The sequence below is a fragment of the Eutrigla gurnardus genome (assembly GCF_963514095.1).
Source record: "Eutrigla gurnardus genome assembly, chromosome: 15".
Taxonomy (NCBI): domain Eukaryota; kingdom Metazoa; phylum Chordata; class Actinopteri; order Perciformes; family Triglidae; genus Eutrigla; species Eutrigla gurnardus.
This window is the reverse complement of record NC_139938.1, coordinates 2340685-2359190: the sequence shown is the minus strand read 5'-3', so window position 1 is coordinate 2359190 and position 18506 is coordinate 2340685. Positions and strand designations below refer to the sequence as shown.

Below are 18506 nucleotides of genomic sequence, written 5' to 3'. Positions count from 1 at the left end.
GATGCAGGGAAGAACAGACTGTCCTGTTTTGTAAAAAAAAATGCAGATTTGGAAATATTTTTAATTCCAGGAGACAATGCAGCTTCTTGTTGAGAGTTAGGACAACAGAGACAACGTGTGTCCTCGGGCCCAAAGTCATGACTTCAGTTATATCAGGAGGGAAACTTTCCTGTATGGATACATTGATTTATTGAACTCATCTGTCAGTATGAACATGGGACCAGGTTAAATAGATGGAGTTCATTTAGTTGTTAACATGTAAAAGAGAGACTAGACATGGGAATCTATAAAGTTCCACTTGCATCAACGTGTTGACCTGAAACGTGTCCTGCATCAAAGACTCACATCCCTGTTACGTCTCTTTCATCGCCACATCAAACCACATAAGACAGGCGTTTGTTATCCATAGCATCTTAAGCACGTGGTTCAAAGCACATTCAGGCCTTTAAAAACATTGTGAATGACTTGAGCTCATTCAGTTTTCATATGAATACAATCTATTGCTGCCACCATGGCAACAAAACACTAAAGTATTGCTCATTATGTCAGCATGGCCTCGTAAACGGAGAAAAAGAGTCTTTGTGGCACAAATAAAACAAAGTCGAACATAACATGAGTTCAGGGCAGACAAAGACAAGTATTTTCTTTTTGCGGAAGCTTCCAGAAGTTGTTATCTGTGTGGTTATTCATTGTGGGCATGTAGTGGTGATGAAGATAAATGGAAACTTATTTTCGTTTGCTTGAGGGGCACCAACTGTGTGTCACAGGTTGGCAAATACTACAACAAGAATCAATACACATATCTTGGGCTTTATTGCTTTGAGTCAAACCACCAGACAGTTTAGATTTTTATATAATTTTGGCAGAATAAAAATCAAATTAGTTTGAAGTCGCACTCGAGACAGCACATAACTCAAGGCAATCAATTAAAGTGTCATGTATTGTGTCAGATATGTCACTAAGGTCCAACAGAATGAGGACGGCTACGCACACAATGTCAGCCGCTCAACCTTAACCCATCATTTTTTGTATTTATTTTTTTTACAGATAATCTCATTCAGCTATTTAAACATAACCAACTCTTAAACTTTGCCCTGAAAAGGTAAATGAGAAATAGGACGGTAGCTGCTGGGGGCAGAATGATCTAAACTGGATTTCAGCAGAAGCTTTATCACCACAGTCTTAAAAGCTTTTGGGAATATCTCCCACTCTGAGGGGGGAGGGGAGGGGAGGGGACATTCAAGAGTCTGTCCTAAGATAAATCTGCCAAAGGTCTCATTCAAAAGGCGACAGAGGACTATAACGTCTGACCTCATCCAGTTTGACTGGCCTCGCCGTGTTTCGCTCTTGAGTAAGCTGTAACATTTGTTATTCATGCAGACAGATGCAACTGAAAAAATCAAGACTGGAGGAGAAAAACTGAAACATTTCCTATTGATTAATCGTTACTGTTAAGCTCTATTTATCATTTTAAAAAATCAATCAGATCATACCAGTAATTAACAAGAGCTACTTCACTGTCCTGAATGATCCGGTTTCAACTCATCCTCTGATACAGTCATTTAAACAGCGGAGCCCAAAACTCTGTTCTTACTGTAGAAAAGGCACAATTAAAGAAAACTGTGAATTAAATTCACTGTGAATATGTCATGTATATAAAGCAATCTATTCTAGCATATTTGTACGATATGCATCATTGTTTAGAATTTACAGAAACAGCCTCACTTATTGTTGTTGTTCCTTGTTGTATTGTTTACAACCAACATACTGTATATATCCTACTGGTACAATATGTACATATAGTACCTAAATGTTTAGGTTGACTCTTGCTCAGCTTGGGAAATATGTGTATTTCCCACAATGCCAAACTGCTACTCTAAGTGACCATTAACTGTAGTTTAGGCTCACAAAGAAAGAGAAGCAAATAGAGGTGAGAGTCCACATACTTCTGTTTGGTCTCAGTTTGAAGAGAGCTTCTTCTGCTCTCGGAAGAAGTAAGAAAAGAATGGGGGAAAAAAGCAGAAGGAGGTGCTCAACCTCTGCTCGGGGCTAATTTTGGCCCTGTAGTATCTGTGTCGATGGTGAGGAGTCACAAGTACGTCTCTGCAGGCCTTCAAGGGCACAAACGTACTCGGACAGATACAAACACACTTTGTTGCTACGCTACACGCATTAAAAACACACATTCAGGCACACACGCTGCCTCACACGGTGATTTGACGAGGGGAGATAGGAGCCTCTGTGTTCTCCACGATGAGCCTCGCTTCGTCTTCTGCAGCTTGCAATGTCGACGGTGAATTGTAAGCTCCAATTGTCTTCTCCTGTGCTTCGCTGCCTCACAGGGATCCCAACTGATCTAAAAGAGAGCACCGTGTGACCCGTAGTCATGTGTCCCCCCCATTCACTTTCACACAGAACAATCATGCATTCGAGCTGTTTAATTAAACACGCAGCAACACAGTTTCTTGCAGCCTCAAACGTGTGCACACAGATGTGGATATCCAGATGTGCGCCCTGTGGCGGAGACCTGGAATAAGACTCATCACCGCATTGCTGCAGTAAATTCTAATATCTTCCTTGTGATGGGATTTCCACCATGAATGCGACGTACAGTAACTCCTGTAGTCTTGTTAAGCAAACGCCTGTAGAGGCAAAGGTACTGTTACATTGTTGGACTGAAGTTGGCTAGAAAGCCGGGGAGTGATCTTGTGTTGCTGTGGGGTGAAGCAGCATATAATGCCCCAGGAGACACTACTCCATTGCAGCACCTATCTCATAAGCAGAGAGGCTATCAGAAGCCATTTTGTAAAGCCTTTGGTGAACTCAGCAGGGCATCACAGCTCACAGTTTTATGTCAACAACTTGAGGCGCTGACACTGATGCTGAACTGTGCTCGACTTCAAACTGAGTTTATTCTGATTATTTGTTACCTAATTTTTGTGGGTCTGGTGTGAAAATAATAAATAAAGAATTAAAATAAAGATAAACATAAATAAAGAATTTCACAGTTAGCCAAAAAAAGAGAACGCAATTCCACCTATTGATCAGTTTGGAGATTTTTCTCTTTGTCAGTTCTATTTGCTGTACAAAAGCTTGTGTCATTGATGATTTCAGATTAAACATGAAAGTCACAACAGTTCCCATGGAAACGGATTAAATGCTTTTGGCATGAGGGCAGACTACAGATGTGGGCTGAGGATATAAAGATACACAGAATTAGGGGATTCCAGCAGTGCAGTGTACACGAGGAGTACTTTGTTTTTGACAGGGGAATTGATTTCCTAATTGGATGTGTTTGAGGAGGAAGCAGATGTGGAGGAATTCAGATGGAAAGATATGTGAATGTGAAAAATGGAGGAGCCTCCAGGGCTTTCCTTGTGCAGTGAAAGCCCTGCAAGCATTACTTTATCGCAAAGGCAACGTTTGAAGACCAAAGAGAGAGTGAGGAAAGAAGGAGGTTAACGTACAGATGAGGACATGAATGTTTTTGCACTTAACTATGATTTCTTCATGCTTCAATATTTTCTCCCCCCCCCCCATTTCCCAACCCCAGCTCCAACCAAAACGACCCCTCAGCTACTGTGGGCAAAGTCAGAGACTTGGCTTCTTTCCGCCGGCACTTCCGGATGGGTTTCATGACCATGCCGGCCTCCCAGGACCTGTCCCCTCATTCTTGTGCCTCCGCCATGGCTCCGCGCTCGCAGTCCTGCCACGCCGTCGGTGCCGGGGATACAGGTTTGGAAAACGGAGATTACTCTGACACCCAATCACAACACGGTGGCCGCTGCCCCCCGGCCAAACCCAAACGCCATCCCAGCACTCGCCTCAGCTCCTCGTCCACTGACGGCAGAGGATTTATTGATACGCCGCCACCTCTCACGTCCTCTCACTCACAATCCAAACACTCAGAGAAGAAAAATGGTGAGACATGTTGTTTTCAGGTGCATATTCTGCAGAGAAAATAATTTTTCTTGACATGCATTTTCCCCCCTCCTACAGCCATGAAGAAGTCTGACTCCGGAGACATCGGAGGGAGGAAGGTGCCTCCTTTAAAGCCCAAGAGAAGTCCCAGCACCCAGCTTTCCTTTGAACCTCTCCCTCCACGTGTGCCTCCTTCTGCCACATCCTTGCCTTTCCAGGCAGACTCTCAGAATCAGACAGGAGACGGGGAGGATGAGCCGGTCTACATAGAAATGGTGGGCCAAGTGTTCACCAGAGACAGCCAGACCGCCACCCCCCACCCTGTCACCCCCGTGGCCACCACGCCTGACTCTGACTCAGACCAGAGTGAGGCCATCTATGAGGAGATGAAATACCCGCTGCACGAGGACAGAGAGTCCCAGAGACACCTCCCTACCAAACACGAGAAACTGAAAACCTCGAAACACTTCCATGTCACCCCTTCCTCCTCCAGCAGCTCCTCCTCCCTCCCGCGCCCCTCCTCTTCCTCTCCATCGTACTCCAAACCCAAAGCCACCGTGTCCATTTCCCACTCGTCTCCTCTGCCATCCTCTGCGTCCTCCACCCCTGTCCCCCAGGTCCTCTCCACCAGTCCGCACACGCCACGCGCTCCTACTCCCTACCTGCTGCAAGGGGGAAAATCCGAGAACGAGTCCAACACGAAGATCCCAGCCCCTTTCCCCAATCTTCTTCAACACCGGCCCCCGCTGCTTGCCTTCCCTCAGCCAGCAGCAGCCTCCAGCGGCGTCGGGGTGCAAAATAAGTCTGCTTCTGCTAAAATGGGAACCCAAACATCCAGCGTGACCACCCAAGCCAGCACCTCCTCCTCGACTTCTTCGAATGTTCCCGCGTTGGGCTCCAAGGAGTCATCGGGGGGAAGTGCATCCCAGCAGGACAAACACAGCAGAGACGCCCAGTTAGGCCCTGCTCCTGGACTCAGAGCCAGGAGCCACTCCACACCCCTGCCTCCCTCCTCTAAATCCACCTCCCCTTTCTCCCATCACCACCACCACCCTCACCATCGCCCCTCGCACTACCATCACTATCGCAAGCCAGAGAGAGGAGACTCTCCCGCTCCGCTCAAGAGCAGCTCTCAGAACCAGACCACGGTCCAGACCCAAACCTCGAGTACAGGCAGGGAAGGCAAATCTGTAAGCTTCCTCTTGAAGTCTGATAAAGGAGATAGGGATAGGGATAAGGACAGAGACAGGGACAGAGACAGAGACAGGGACAGAGACAGGGACAAAGATAGGGACCGAGACAAAGATAGGGACAGGGACAGGGGTAGAGACAGAGACAGGGAAAGAGACAAGGAGAAAGACAGGGACAGGGACCGAGACCGAGATAGGGACAGGGACCGAGATAGAGACAGGGACCGGGACAGGGACCGAGATAGGGACAGGGACCGGGATAGGGACAGGGACCGAGATAGGGATAGGGGTAGAGAAAGAGACAGGGAAAGAGACAAGGAGAAAGACAGGGATAGAGATAGGGAAAAGGAGAGAGACAGGGACCGGGACAGGGACAGGGATGGAGGACTGTACTCTTTGCAGCTGGAACACATGCCCTCCACATCTCAAAGCAGCTCCAGCTCAACCCCTACGCCATTATCCTCGTCCCAGCGTCCTCATTCTCGGCCCCATCTTCGCTCTCACACTCCGCATGGCCTGCCAGCGTACAAGCCTCCCTCCTCAGACAGCCCCCTGCTGTGGACCTACCCCTCCGGCGGCTTCAGAAGACCGCCGGCTTACGAGAGCCTGAGAGGAAGTTCTCATACACCATCTCTGCAGCAGCCCTCAAGTCTCACCGGTGTAGGTGAGGGGGCATTCAAGAGCAACGGAGGGTCTTCTTCCCTCCATTCGAAAGTTGGCTTCATGCCCTGGGACAGCAGTGCCAGCTTAGCTGCGGATGAGGGATCTTACTGGCCTATGCAAAGGAAATTGTCCTTCAGCCATGGGAGCAGAGAAACAGAGAGTAAGTCAGAGGTCACCAATTGAATACAGACTGCTGATCCTGTATTGGAAAGAAATCAGGCTTTTGAAGTAATATCAAGTTAAACACTGTCAAATATTCTTTCTGTTCCTTCCCGTCTCAGAGGATGAAGGCCGTGCATGGAATGGCAGTGCCGATGCCCTATTAAGGATGGATAAGGAGGACCTCGGCATGGGGTCTCGAGGGGGCCACTCGCTCATCCCAGTCCACTTGGGTGGATCCTCCAGCAGGGCGCTTGGTCACAGTGAGTCCCTGGCTGGTGTGGATAGCAGCCCGGGTTTCAGAGCCCTGCCCAGAGTTGGTCTGCCTCTTCCCTGCCAAACCTTCCCTGCCTGTCGCAATGGAGGTAAGCAAACACTTTGTGGTCATAACCTTTAAGTCATAGCCTCTAACCACAACATCCTATTTAGAAAGAAACTAGCAGCAGGTTTACGCGGGCCAGCTCTGTTATGGAAGAATCAGAGACTCTGCCTCCATTGCATCCTCTTGTACTGAAGTTAGCCTTGAAGCTCGGTGTCTCTTTGTCAGTTTCTTTGCATCTGCACTCAAAGACGCTGCTTACTTTGAGAATCCAAAACTTATCTTGAAGCAGATCCAATAAAATAAGTGATCCATAAACAGGCCCACATCCCTGCACACATGCATTCATGAGCGCTGGCCCCATTTCATGTTGTTTACGATATACATTGTGACAAACACAGTTTTTTAAAACATGTTATAGTTCAATTGAGTTTAGTTGTATGAGCTAAGTACATGTGCAGATAGGGTACACTCTTTTTAGACAGAAAAGTAAAGTGATATTACAAGATAAAGCAATCAGACGGTGCAAACCCCGCCAACGCTGTCTGCTATCAGATTTCAGTTTCACTCAATTACATCACTGTTATCCTATTTCTCTAGAACATTGAATCAGAATCATATTTTGCCTAAGTCTGGATAAACAATAATTGTTGAATAGTGTAAAGTACAGATTAGGATCACCACCAAAATTAAATTCTGCGTCCCTGTTTCGATAAATTGAAGGGAAATCTGTTTACAAGTAATGTGAGATGTCCAGCCAAGAGACAAACCGTGACAGAGCATTACAGGAATAAATATCTGTGTTAATGTGGTGCTCCATCGGTAGAAGTTTAGTTTGTAATTTCCTTGTAGCTTAAAGTATAATGAGCACACAATGTACAAAAGTTCTGTCTCAACTCACGTGAGCGGAGTTCGACTTTCGCAGCTCGTGTGTTAAAAATGAAAAGTTGTATCCCAGTGTTCTCATTAGCAGCCATACAATGTTAATTCTGATTCTTTACAGAAGTGGGGCGGCTGGGCCGCTCCTCCTCTGCTGCTGGAGTGAGACAGGTGGGAGGAGGAGACGTCCAGAGACAGAGCAGCCTACCAGCACGAGAGGCCCTGAATCAGGTTAATATACACCCACCCATATAACTTTCAACTCTATTAACTTCATTCATGGTGGAGTATGGAGTGAACATTAATATTGGTCTTATTATTACTCCCCCCCTGCTAGAGACTGTGCTCCTGCAGATCTATTTATAGCGGGTAGATATGCCCACTGAGCAGAATAAGGCCTGGCCTGCCTCAAAAGAATTTGAGCTGCAAAGGTGTATGACGTAGGCTGATATGTAATCAGAAAATGCGAGAGAATAGTGGATGAGAGAACATGCTGTACTGTGGTTTGGAGCGATGAGCTGCAGTCTTCTAGCAGCATATTTTTGCCCAGATTCTGGCTGCATAGCAAGTAATGACGCAGTTTGAGCGTGCTGCAGAGACTGTCTTCATGCGGCTGGTTGACCCTCCCTCAACCTGTGATAGATGAAGCAGCGCTGCATCCTTGTGGTTGTCCAGAGGAACTGCAATTTTGCTCTGCATGTGCTAGGATTGGCTTGTCACTGCAGACAGCACTGCAGTGATAATGCAGTTTACACAGAAAGGTAAACACTGGAATGTCATCAAATGCCACATATATTCACTGGGCTTTTTTCCAATGCTTTCAGCTGCACGGTCTCGCCCAGCCTCAAGTGCCCTGCAGTCCCAGCAGTCCCGGTGTGTCCCGGCAACAGCAGCAGCTTCAGCTCCACCAGCAGCAGCTGCAGTTAAAGCAGCAGCTCCAGCAGCTTCAGCAACAGCACCACCTGCAGTTGCAGTTCCAGCAGCTCGCCCAGCTGGCACAGGGACAGCCTCCTGTCAGCGGGGGCACCACCCCGTCCGCAACGCAGAGCCAGAGAGACGGCAAGCTGCTGGAAGTCATTGAGCGTAAACGCTGCCTGTGCAAAGAGATCAAGGCCCATAGGCGCCCTGACAAAAGCCTGTGCAAGCAGGACAGCATGCCCATCCTCCCTAGCTGGAGACGGACACCTGAGCCCCGTAAGACTGGCACGCCACCCTGCCAGAGGCCGCAGGCCGTGGTGTGGGACACGGCTATCTGAGGTGGAAAGACAGGCCAGTGAGTACAGCACTGAAGAGACACGAAACACACAGAGGAGTCGAAGATGGTTGAACATTTAATAAGAGAGGAAAAGGGTTTAGTAACTGGAACATACAATTACCGCAGACGAACGGGAGAGTTTTGGTCTCATTGTGTGATAAACTGATCTGAGAACATTCACAAAGGTTACTGGAGACTTTGAACTCGTTTGGTTACACACAAAAAAAACAAAAAAACACAAAAAAGATGATATAAGAGGTGAAGAAAGGAATTATTACAATCAGACTAAATAAATCTCTTACCTGGGTGATTTGTACTTGCTCTATACTATGTCCTTCTTGATGTGTTCTAATTGCCAATGATTTTTTTGCCACAAAACGCCAGTATTATTGCCACAACATGAAGACACGGTCCTAATAATGGGTGGGGTGTTTTCTTAGATTGGTGTTGCCAAATTTCCTCCTGATTACTTGAGACATAAAGGGATCATATATTTTCTCCAACACAAAGTTGTCCAACTTGCATAGAAAGCGCTCTGTGGGTGAGACTCTTTGATACGTTATTGAGGCGTTTCTTGAAATCGTGAATGCGTACGAGATGTCTTGGTATCAATAGATTGTCATTGTGGATGCAAATAATCATCACCGAGGAGTAAAAGCTACCTACCGTATCTGTTTGCATATTTGTAATGTAAATCTATTTAATTTCTCAACGTTTCTGCAATTTTATAGCAATATGCTCCCGATGCTGGAGCAACATAATTTAAACACTTGTGTCAACTAGCCTAACATACATATCTAAGACTTGAAGAAGTCATATTTACTGTGTCATTCTCTGCATGTCACAATAGACATACAGTATTGTAAAAGAATATGTGTAGAGATGATCATGTCAGACTTTTACATGCAGCAGATCTTCACTATGATAACACGTGGTTGTATAAAAAAGATGAATATATCGCCTGGGGGGGGGGGTCAGTAGAAAAGGTGGTGCGACAGGTACTGTGTGCAGTCCAGCCAAATATAGGTGGTACAGAAACGTCATTGCTCATGCTTACCCACAGTTGCACATTAGTGATTGTTCCACCACACACTGATGCCCATCAACACAGACTGTACAATACGGTGCAACTGATAAGACTGTGAGTATTGATCACCTCAAACAGAATGCTGGAACAATCTGCACAAAACATGGTATACGCTTAGGAGAAATTAAAACCCTAATGTACTGTAAATAGATATGTACAACTGTATTGAAAATGTAGCAATTATTTCCATTTTCATACTTGTAATCAATACATATTATGTAGCATATACTGTATAAACATAACTTTGTTCACTCGTTTTTTCTAAAAGAATTAAGTACTTTATCTGCTGCAGCCGGTCCATGCATTACTTATAGTTCTACTAATAAACAGTAAGCCCTCTAAAGAAAGGCACAGTCCAACAGTTGTTTATTTAAATTTATGCAAGACTCCCTTTAAGCTGTGTTTTATTTATATCCTTTTTTTTCTACATTCATTTTTATTTGTGTACAGATTTCCACAGCTCATTGTCTTGACCTTTTTTTAATACTTTGCTGCTATCTTGAACTACTGGTCTTGTTCACTCAACTACATGGTGTTGCCATGAGAAACATTATTAATATAGTGATTATTGTAACATATTTGTTTAATTTCTGAAAGCCACGTGAAATGAAGTTTGTACCTTGAAGAGTGAGCCCTTCTGTAATAGTATTAAGGCACTTGAATGTCTCTTGGTGGTTGTCGTTTTAATGATAGTTAGAACCAAGCTGTACAGTACAGTACACCCAGTGAAAAGAAGACCTATCTAAATGTTCGAGAGTCACTGCTTGGCCTTTTTGTTGGTTTGAGTTCCCACCTGCTCGTGTTTGAGGGTCCAGGTTTTTTCAAGCTTACTGAGTACCATTTTCAAACAAACACAGGTCAGGTTGGAGGAAATGGGCAAGTGCAATGCATGCAGAGATTCCTTACACTGAAGATGTCCCAATGATACTGACTATTGTGCCCAACTCCAAGTAAATCACCTTACTATGATTCCTTTTCACAGACTGATATGGAACCCTAGGTATCATTTCAAAAATAGTTTACGGAAACTGTTGGTTTTGTGTGTCTTCTAAAACAGTGGCCATTATACGAGTGCCATACTATATTGATATGGTAAGATACGGTGTACCTTGGAAATCACTGTAGTGCTATATTTGCATTGATATTGTCATTAAAAATAAATTTTATATAATGAACTTTACTCAACAAACGGGAGTTGTGCATGTTGTCATGCCTCGTGTTGTTTTTTTCCAGTGGAGATGGCGGGCAGGCGGACATTATGTTCCCACTGCACTTCTGCAGCAGGTGGTGCAACACCCTCGGTGTCCATGTGGGGGCGCTACCTTCACTCTCCACCGCTGCTGGTGTGGCATCATGCAGAATACCACAGTCACCGCTTACAAACAAGCAAACGATGGAAATTCATCGGACTTTAACTGCCTTCTTAGTTTGGATTTCTAATATTAACTGATTAATTATTATTGTGGCAAATCGTGCATCTGAATATTAAGATACAACTTCTTTTACTTCAACTTGCAACCAATGCTAAAAAGGCCAAATGCATAATTAATGAGTTTCAGAAGATTCTCATTCAAATCCGACATGGTGAGGTGGAAGTTAATATCACAGTACCTACATTAATATATTAACAATCTATTTCTCATTTATTGCAAATAATCCACCAACAGCAACATCCCTGTATGATTATACTATGAAGCAGATAGATAAATAAACACACCAATGGGGCTACGACTTATCCCTGGGAACTGCAGACACTTTAGACTCCTTTAGGAATATCACAGGGATATATTGTTATTTCTTCTTTTGGGGAGGACGTGACGATTGGCCCGGAGCCAATAATAGGACGCCTTCAGCAGGCACACGATTTGCTCTGGTGTTTGTCGCTCATGCGAGGAAGGGGGGTGCGGCGCAGCTGATTGGCCAGGCGGGAGGAAGGGGGCGGGAGAAGCTGTGCCGCGGATGGAGATGGACACGGAGAGGGCGGGGGTGCTTTACCGCAGTATCACTAGATTTCTGCACCACTCATCAAAACTCTGCGGCATGCAGACAAGAGCTGGGGGGGAGGGCAGATACTAGCTGGAGTGAAGGAGCGCTGCATCTTACTATCCATCTCTCTCTTATCAGATACAGTCGCCTTTTCACTTTTATTCCCATTCATTCGTCTGAGCGTTTAAGTAGAGCCGTTGAATTCCAGCTCCTTCTTCTATAGCCGCGGCGGTACAGTAGGTCTCTGTCTCTCTGCTGTTCATTCCTGCCGAATCATTCAACCAGAGCGCGTTCCTTCAAGCTTTGGGCTCCAAACTTTTATGACAAAATGGCAAAGGATGGAGAAAGCGGATGGAAGGAATATATATGGAACCCGAGGACGAGGGAGTTCCTGGGCAGGACGGCTAGCAGCTGGGGTGAGTACCGTCCAGCACTGCAGCAAATGGCTCGGCTCTGTAACAGGTCCCTGTCATGTCTCTGAAGCCTTCAGCCAAACTACAGTAGGAGCCCTGTGTTACTGTAATACCGTGTTCACCCCGACACACGTCGGAGCACATTTCCCTTGTGTTCAGGTCCTGAGCCGGCTGTCGCTGTCCACTCCAGCCTGGTGCTGAACCGGAATGCGGCACCAAGCCGGCGGAAGGAGGACAGAGAGAAAATCCTCCTGCCTAGTTTCTGTCTTTATTTATTAATTTATGGCACTGCTTTCAGTGCGCAGTGCAGCTCACCATAAGGGTGGAGGCATATGATCTTATTTTACATTCGGATTAGCCAGATTGCTGCAACACTGCCGAGACAGGTTGCACTCTGTTGCAACCTGCACATCGTCAACTCCTCTCTTTGGAAGCAACGAGACAGCGTCAGCTAGCGTTAACACGAATTATTCTGCTGCGGATAAGGCTTTTCTTTCCCCCCAGGGGTTGCTGATGTTAAGCAATATATATATATATATATATATATATATATATATATATATATATATATATATATATATATATATATATATATATATATATATATAGTATTTAAATCTGCTGCTTTTTCTAATGAGTGTTCAACATGATGTCATTCATTTTCAGGCTTTTCCTCCCCTGAGATTCTGAAGGAAGATCCAATCCCAGCCCCCTGTGTAATACAGGAACACTGTCACATACTGTCCTCCTTTCTGCTGTGCAACCAGCCTGCAACTATTTCAAAGATTCATGAAATGATAGGGCACATATGGCTCTGTTCTAATGACATTGGAGCATTTTTAATCTGGGTAAAGCCGAGGGCCAAAAGCTATTTGTATCACCTCCAACCCGGCCCCTCCCAGTGAGTGTAAATCAGTGAGGGATTTAATCCTAATCTAATGACTTCATTGGCTGATGGGGGAGGTATCAATTCAGGGGGTAGGATCTAGGAAAGTAAACCACTTTCAGGAATTTAGATTATTTTTTGATCTTTACACCGGAGACATTATCTCGACGGCACGGAAGTTTCATGTTTGTGGTTGGACTCATGCTGATGGGGATTTTAGTTGCAGTGGTATTCTGGTGATCATGATTTACTATTAGTGCAACATTGAGAATCATTGACTTTAGCTTCCTTCGCTGGAATCTTCCCGCAGCGACTTAATCCAGCTCAGTGTGTCCCAGGTGCTTTACGGTCTGGTGGCCTTTTTAAGCTGTGCTCTCTAAGGCTTGTTAATTAGGCTATTTCTGTAGTCGGCCACTACATGGGTCTGTTAAACTTGGCATTTCACCTCAGCACTTTCTCATTCTCCTCATGATGCATACGTTAATGCACCTCTACGTCCGCTTGTTTGACTGCGTCCATTTTCTTTCCCAATTTATCTCAACATGCCCTGAAAGAAAGGCAAAAAACACACCCGTCAGGTTGCCAGTCCTTTTAAAATGTGTTGTTCACACTCATAATTATGCAGTATAATGTACGTGCAGAGCATTAGATCAAAGGCTCCTTTGAGGATGAAACGCAGAACACTTGCCTGTGTGTTCTGTTTTGTGTAAATAGCTCTAATGATATGGAAATAGCCTTGATAAAATAGAACAGTCCTGCAATTTTTATGTTACATTGCCACCAGCTGACGCCAGGCAAACACGGTCAAACAACTAGCTCTGCTTCAAATAGGACTATTAAGTGTTCTGCGCCTCTCACTTCCAAAAACAACAAAAGGCTCTTACTGTTACATAGGAAAGGAGCCTAAAAGGGCCTGATAGGAAACGAAACAGTGATACTGGTCTTTGTATAAGATTCCAAATGAAAAGCTATTCTTTCTATTCTTTCTCCAGAACATTTCATTTTTAGTTCAGAGGTCTGTTTGAACACCATTTTCAAAGCTATTGAGCAGGGTGTCCTCCGAATTAATCCTGAAAGAGAAGAGACACCTCCATCGTTACTGGATAAAGAACAGGATGCTGCTCCATCCCAGCCCGGCCTTTTGTTCGCTGCTTTCAACCGCCGTCTGCAAATAAAACCAGGGTGAAGAGAGAGGCTTCGCTGTCCATCATCGGCATGGACTGAGTGTGCAGAATGTGAACCCAACACTCTCTTTGCCAGGGGGAAAGCCACCCTGCTGCACGCTTGACCCCCATCTGCACATGTGCACACCCACTCTCCCCTGGGTGGTGTCATATTTGCGGTTTTGCACAACCTCCCCTACGGATGTCAGAGAAAAACACTCAAACCTTTTTGTTGTGTCACATCTTATCTCTGAAGCCTCTCTCTCTCACTGTAGTGCCTCTGGCTCGTTCCGGGTCAGGCTCTGTAGATATTTAATGACTCGGCTCGGGTCTTTTCCAGGCAACAGACGGGGACGCTCACAGCCATCTTACTCAGCCGTTCGTTTCACCTTGGATTCCAATAATTCCACAAACAATGGGGTGACAAAAACATGCATGCAAGCTCTAAATCATCACGGTACCCCTCTGTAATTGCTCCCTGTGGAGCAGCTTCCCCTTGACATTTCGTTATGGATTCCTGTAAAGCTGGCTGTGGGGGGAGGCAGCTGCTGTGGCTGCTGAGTGAGCTCCACGCTGGGGGCCATGCAGCAGAGGCACTTGGGTCAGGGCACTGCGTTGCTACACAACACGGGCCTCAGGTGTCGATGCTCAAAATGAGGGATGTGCCATAGAAGAAGCTATTGATGTTTTTGACAGAAATGTCTGCGATGGGAGAAAAAACAGCTGCTTCAAAAGCAGTCGAACCCTCCGAGTAGGAAACATCACATGGTATAGTTGCAGACCATGAAACATTATCACTATGGTCTTCTTACGCTGTTCGTGAAACAGGCCTCGTCTATGATGGCCTGTAATCTCCTGACCCTGTAGCCTGGTCTCCAGGGGCTCCTTGTCCTCCCTCCTCCTGTGTCCCCCTCTGTCATCGTTCCTCCCCCTGTGTGGACGGGGAAACTCTATAATGAAATTGATCGGAGACGAGCCTTTCAGTTGTGGTTTCAGGATGCAGCAATGTGAGGAAAGCAACCATAAACATCCTGTTTAGACCAATTCATTGATTCTATTGACCACGTTGGTTATTATTTTATGCATCTTCAGTTATCTTATGGTGATACTATTATATTTGTATCATCTTTAAATGATGTTTGCTCATGTGTGAGTGAGAGAGGCAGATGGAATGAATCGCCTCTAGTTGGGTTTAATGAGGATTAACTGGCCTCCTGTGAACATTATTGGTCAGAAAGTGACCAGACAGACACGACGCTGCAGCAACATTTAATTAAAATGAACTGATTTCATTATCTGCACAGATGTAAGATTATTCCTACTTAAAAATGTGCATTACGGTAATTATGAAGTATGGACTGCCAAAAGTGGCCGACGTTATTCAAATGTAGCCTTCATACATTAATCAAAAACCTTTCATTGTAATGCACCTCCACCAGAAGTCTGCATGCAGTAAACATTGCCAAAGAGAACATTTGTGAAAATGTCAATGCATAATTAAGCTAGAAGGCTGTTCCTGCACAAAGCGCCTCTTTGAAGCAAAATGTAACACATTACCATTTAGTTCTTAGCCAATGTATGCTAGTAACTACAAAGTCCCAGGTGTTTAAAAATCAGTTTAGATTGAAGAGTTTGTCTCTAGGCTATAGATTTGGATATAGTATCATTTTAGTACATTGTTATTATTAATATATCGTGAGACTTTTGTACACTGTTAAATTAATAATAAATATGCTCTTGATTTATTCCATGATATGTACAGAAGGAATAAGGTCTATTGAGCTGAATATTTGATCCGTGATAATACTCCATATGTATCTGATATTGCATACAGCTGATACAGCTCCCTCCTCTCTCTGTCTGCAGGTCTCATTCTTCTCTTCTATGTAGTTTTCTACATCTTCCTCGCCGGCTTGTTTGCCCTCACCATGTATGTAATGCTGCAGACCTTGGATGAACACAAACCAACCTGGCAGGACAGGCTCTCCACACCAGGTGCGGTTACTAATGATACCAGCTCCGGGAACGCGGGTCGCGGCCCGTGTGGCGCCGTGTCGTGAACCCCTTGCTTATCACTTGTCCCTCACAGGCATGGTGATCCGACCCAAAGCAGATGAGGCCTATGAGATTGTCTATGACATCCGGAACACTGAGAGCTGGGACACATACGCTCAGGCCCTGGACAAGTTCCTGTCACGTAAGTCTGACTCTGGGCCGCTCGTATAGTGACTGAAAAAGCTTACTGCTGTGGATTATCCCAACGATCTCGAATGAATTGTTTTTACCTAATAAGATATAGAGGTAGGAGATTGCCTTGCAGCAGGGTTTTAGTTGAATCATAAGCCCTCGCAAACAAAATAAACCCCAACCTCGCTCTCTCCCGCTGCAGCCTACAACAACTCTGTCCAGGCTGAGAAGAATAACGCGTGCACCCCAGACCAGTACTTCCTGCAGGAGGACAGCGGCGATGTGAAGAACAATCCCAAGCGCTCTTGTCAGTTCAACCGCACCATTCTGGAGGACTGCTCTGGAATCAATGATCGTTACTATGGTTACCATGACGGCAAGCCATGCATCATCATCAAGCTGAATCGGGTATGAGAGAGAATAAGGGGAAGGGAGAGGGATGGTGTTGCTAGGAGACGTGAAGTGACTGAGATAATGAAACTGGTTGGGAATAAGGGAAAGAGTATACCAGTAAAAATATATAACACAGTCAGTATGAAGATTGTGGTCTTTGGTTATTGCATTTCTCTTTCATTTTTCCGGCATGTCTTTTATCAATTTTAAACCCGATTCTCCATATCTCTGTGTTTGAATAAGAGTGAAATGAGAATAGTGCTGTCTTTCTGTCTCACCAGGTGATTGGGATGCTGCCAGGAAAGGATGGACAGGCTCCGTTTGTCACCTGTGGTGCAAAGGTAATCCCCTTTTTGCCTTTCACAATGAAAGGCGTACCATAACAATTTGGATTTCAGCCCATTCACAGCTATTGTGCCTCACTCTCATCTGCAATATGCCACCTACTGCTCCTTTCCACTCCCTTTAATGTCTGTGCTTGTCACGTTTCACATCTGTTTTGCATGCCACTTCATCATGTACATCACCTATATGTCATTTTTTCTTTTTTCCCCAACATTGTGTTCCATTGTTTGCTCACTCTCAGAGATACAGAGTTGGCAAAGATCAATGGGTAAGAACGGGATGGAGCCTGTGCTGTTAGACTTTAAATTATGTTAAAACATGCATAGTACTAGTATAGATTTTAGATATATGTCTATCGACATTATGTTGTTCGCATTCAATAGACTGCTGAAGCAGACAATAGGAATTAGATGTAAAGAAAAGAAGATCGATGTATCGTTCTACATGTATGAAGTGGTTTTAAGTCATGAAGTTGTTTGACACCCGCAGAGAGAAGACACTGACAAAATTGGAGAATTGCTGTACTTCCCTCCAAATGGCACTTTCAACCTTATGTACTACCCTTACTATGGCAAGAAAGCTCAGGTAAGATTGTGTTTGAAAGGGAAATATTACTTAATTTGGCAAATATTGTCTCCAATAAGTAAGCAGCTAGAGGTTGTATTATAGAATGCATCACTTCCTGTGTTCAAAGATGATCTGTTTGTTGCAGGTGAACTACTCTCAGCCTCTGGTTGCCGTCAAGTTCCTTAACATTACTACCAATCAAGATGTCAACATCGAGTGCAAGATCAACGCCAACAACATTCCCATTGGAACTGAAAGAGACAAGTATGCTGGAAGAGTGTCTTTCAAGCTGAGGATCAACATTAACTAGGTTGACCGTTTTTTTTTTCCTCTCCTGAAAACTACTTTCTTCATTCTCTGCAACATTGCACATACACAGAAACAAATCTCAGTATTCACACCCTTTGTAGGATTTGTTTACAAACCCCAAAACCTTTGGGGGAAATTGTTTGTCCAGCTGTGTGGCGAGATGGGGGCAAGAATAAAAGGGTGGTAATTCTGTCATTATTTCTGTCTGTGAGCTTTGGGACAAATTCTTTTCTGTAAATTAGTTTGAGGTGACGTCTATTTATACTGCATGACAAACTAGGGGATATAAAGGATGTGAACACGTGTTTTCAAAGTTTGCAAGGATCAGCAACATTAACACTTAATTGCTGCTCCCCTCCTGCTGCCTCCTTATAGAGTACCCCTCTATATACCAATATACACAATTTACAATACAAAATGTGTATATCTACAGTATTTATACGGTATCATAACCTTATATCAGTATGTCTATTTTGTTGCACTTAAAAGAAAAATCCAACAGACTCACATATATCTTGATGGATGGATGCAGAGATGAAGCCATTTTGCATGTGTGTATTGTCTTTAGTGTGCTATGAGGGCAGGAGGCCCCTATGTCCCACCTCTCTGCTAAGTGTGAAATAAGGTTATGTTAAACCACTGACCACCAGGAGGGGCCACACTGTAATCTACTAAACCTTACACGCAGCAAGTGTGTGTGTTTCCATAACAACGTACTGTAAGATAGGCATCTCCCCCAAAAAACAGGAGTTACAGTAGAGGTCAAAACCTTTAAGTGTGTGTG

General features: G+C 44.7%; 2 protein-coding genes across 4 annotated transcripts in view; both read left to right on the top strand.

Moving 5' to 3' along the window:
- nyap1 (neuronal tyrosine phosphorylated phosphoinositide-3-kinase adaptor 1) overlaps positions 1-10653 on the top strand; it is a 28074-nt gene extending 17421 nt beyond the window's left edge. For both annotated transcript variants that reach the window (XM_084029402.1, XM_084029403.1), the window contains exons 3-7: positions 3554-3921; positions 4000-5934; positions 6056-6298; positions 7256-7362; positions 7956-10653. In XM_084029402.1, coding sequence (XP_083885528.1) covers positions 3554-3921; positions 4000-5934; positions 6056-6298; positions 7256-7362; positions 7956-8387 — 3085 coding nt within the window. In that variant the 3' untranslated portion in view covers positions 8388-10653. The remainder of the gene's footprint in view (positions 1-3553; positions 3922-3999; positions 5935-6055; positions 6299-7255; positions 7363-7955) is intronic.
- Positions 10654-11524: 871 nt separating this feature from the next.
- Positions 11525-18457, top strand: atp1b2b (ATPase Na+/K+ transporting subunit beta 2b). Of its 2 annotated transcripts, XM_084029412.1 has the most exons (8): positions 11525-11875; positions 15788-15916; positions 16011-16118; positions 16311-16516; positions 16783-16842; positions 17088-17114; positions 17336-17431; positions 17559-18457. In XM_084029412.1, the coding sequence occupies exons 1-8, from the start codon at positions 11788-11790 to the stop codon at positions 17721-17723; spliced, it is 879 nt and encodes a 292-aa protein (XP_083885538.1). In that variant the 5' UTR covers positions 11525-11787; the 3' UTR covers positions 17724-18457. The 2 variants fall into 2 exon arrangements, with proteins under 2 accessions (XP_083885538.1, XP_083885539.1); XM_084029413.1 differs by lacking the exon at positions 17088-17114.
- The last annotated feature ends 49 nt before the right edge of the window (positions 18458-18506 follow it).

Coding starts and splice junctions, on each gene's coding strand:
- atp1b2b (XM_084029412.1), top strand. CDS start 11,788: ATGGCAAAGGATGGAGAAAGCGGATGGAAGGAATATATATGGAACCCG. Junction 11,876..15,787: donor CAGGACGGCTAGCAGCTGGG/GTGAGTACCGTC, acceptor CTCTGTCTGCAG/GTCTCATTCTTCTCTTCTAT. Junction 16,119..16,310: donor CCTGGACAAGTTCCTGTCAC/GTAAGTCTGACT, acceptor CTCCCGCTGCAG/CCTACAACAACTCTGTCCAG.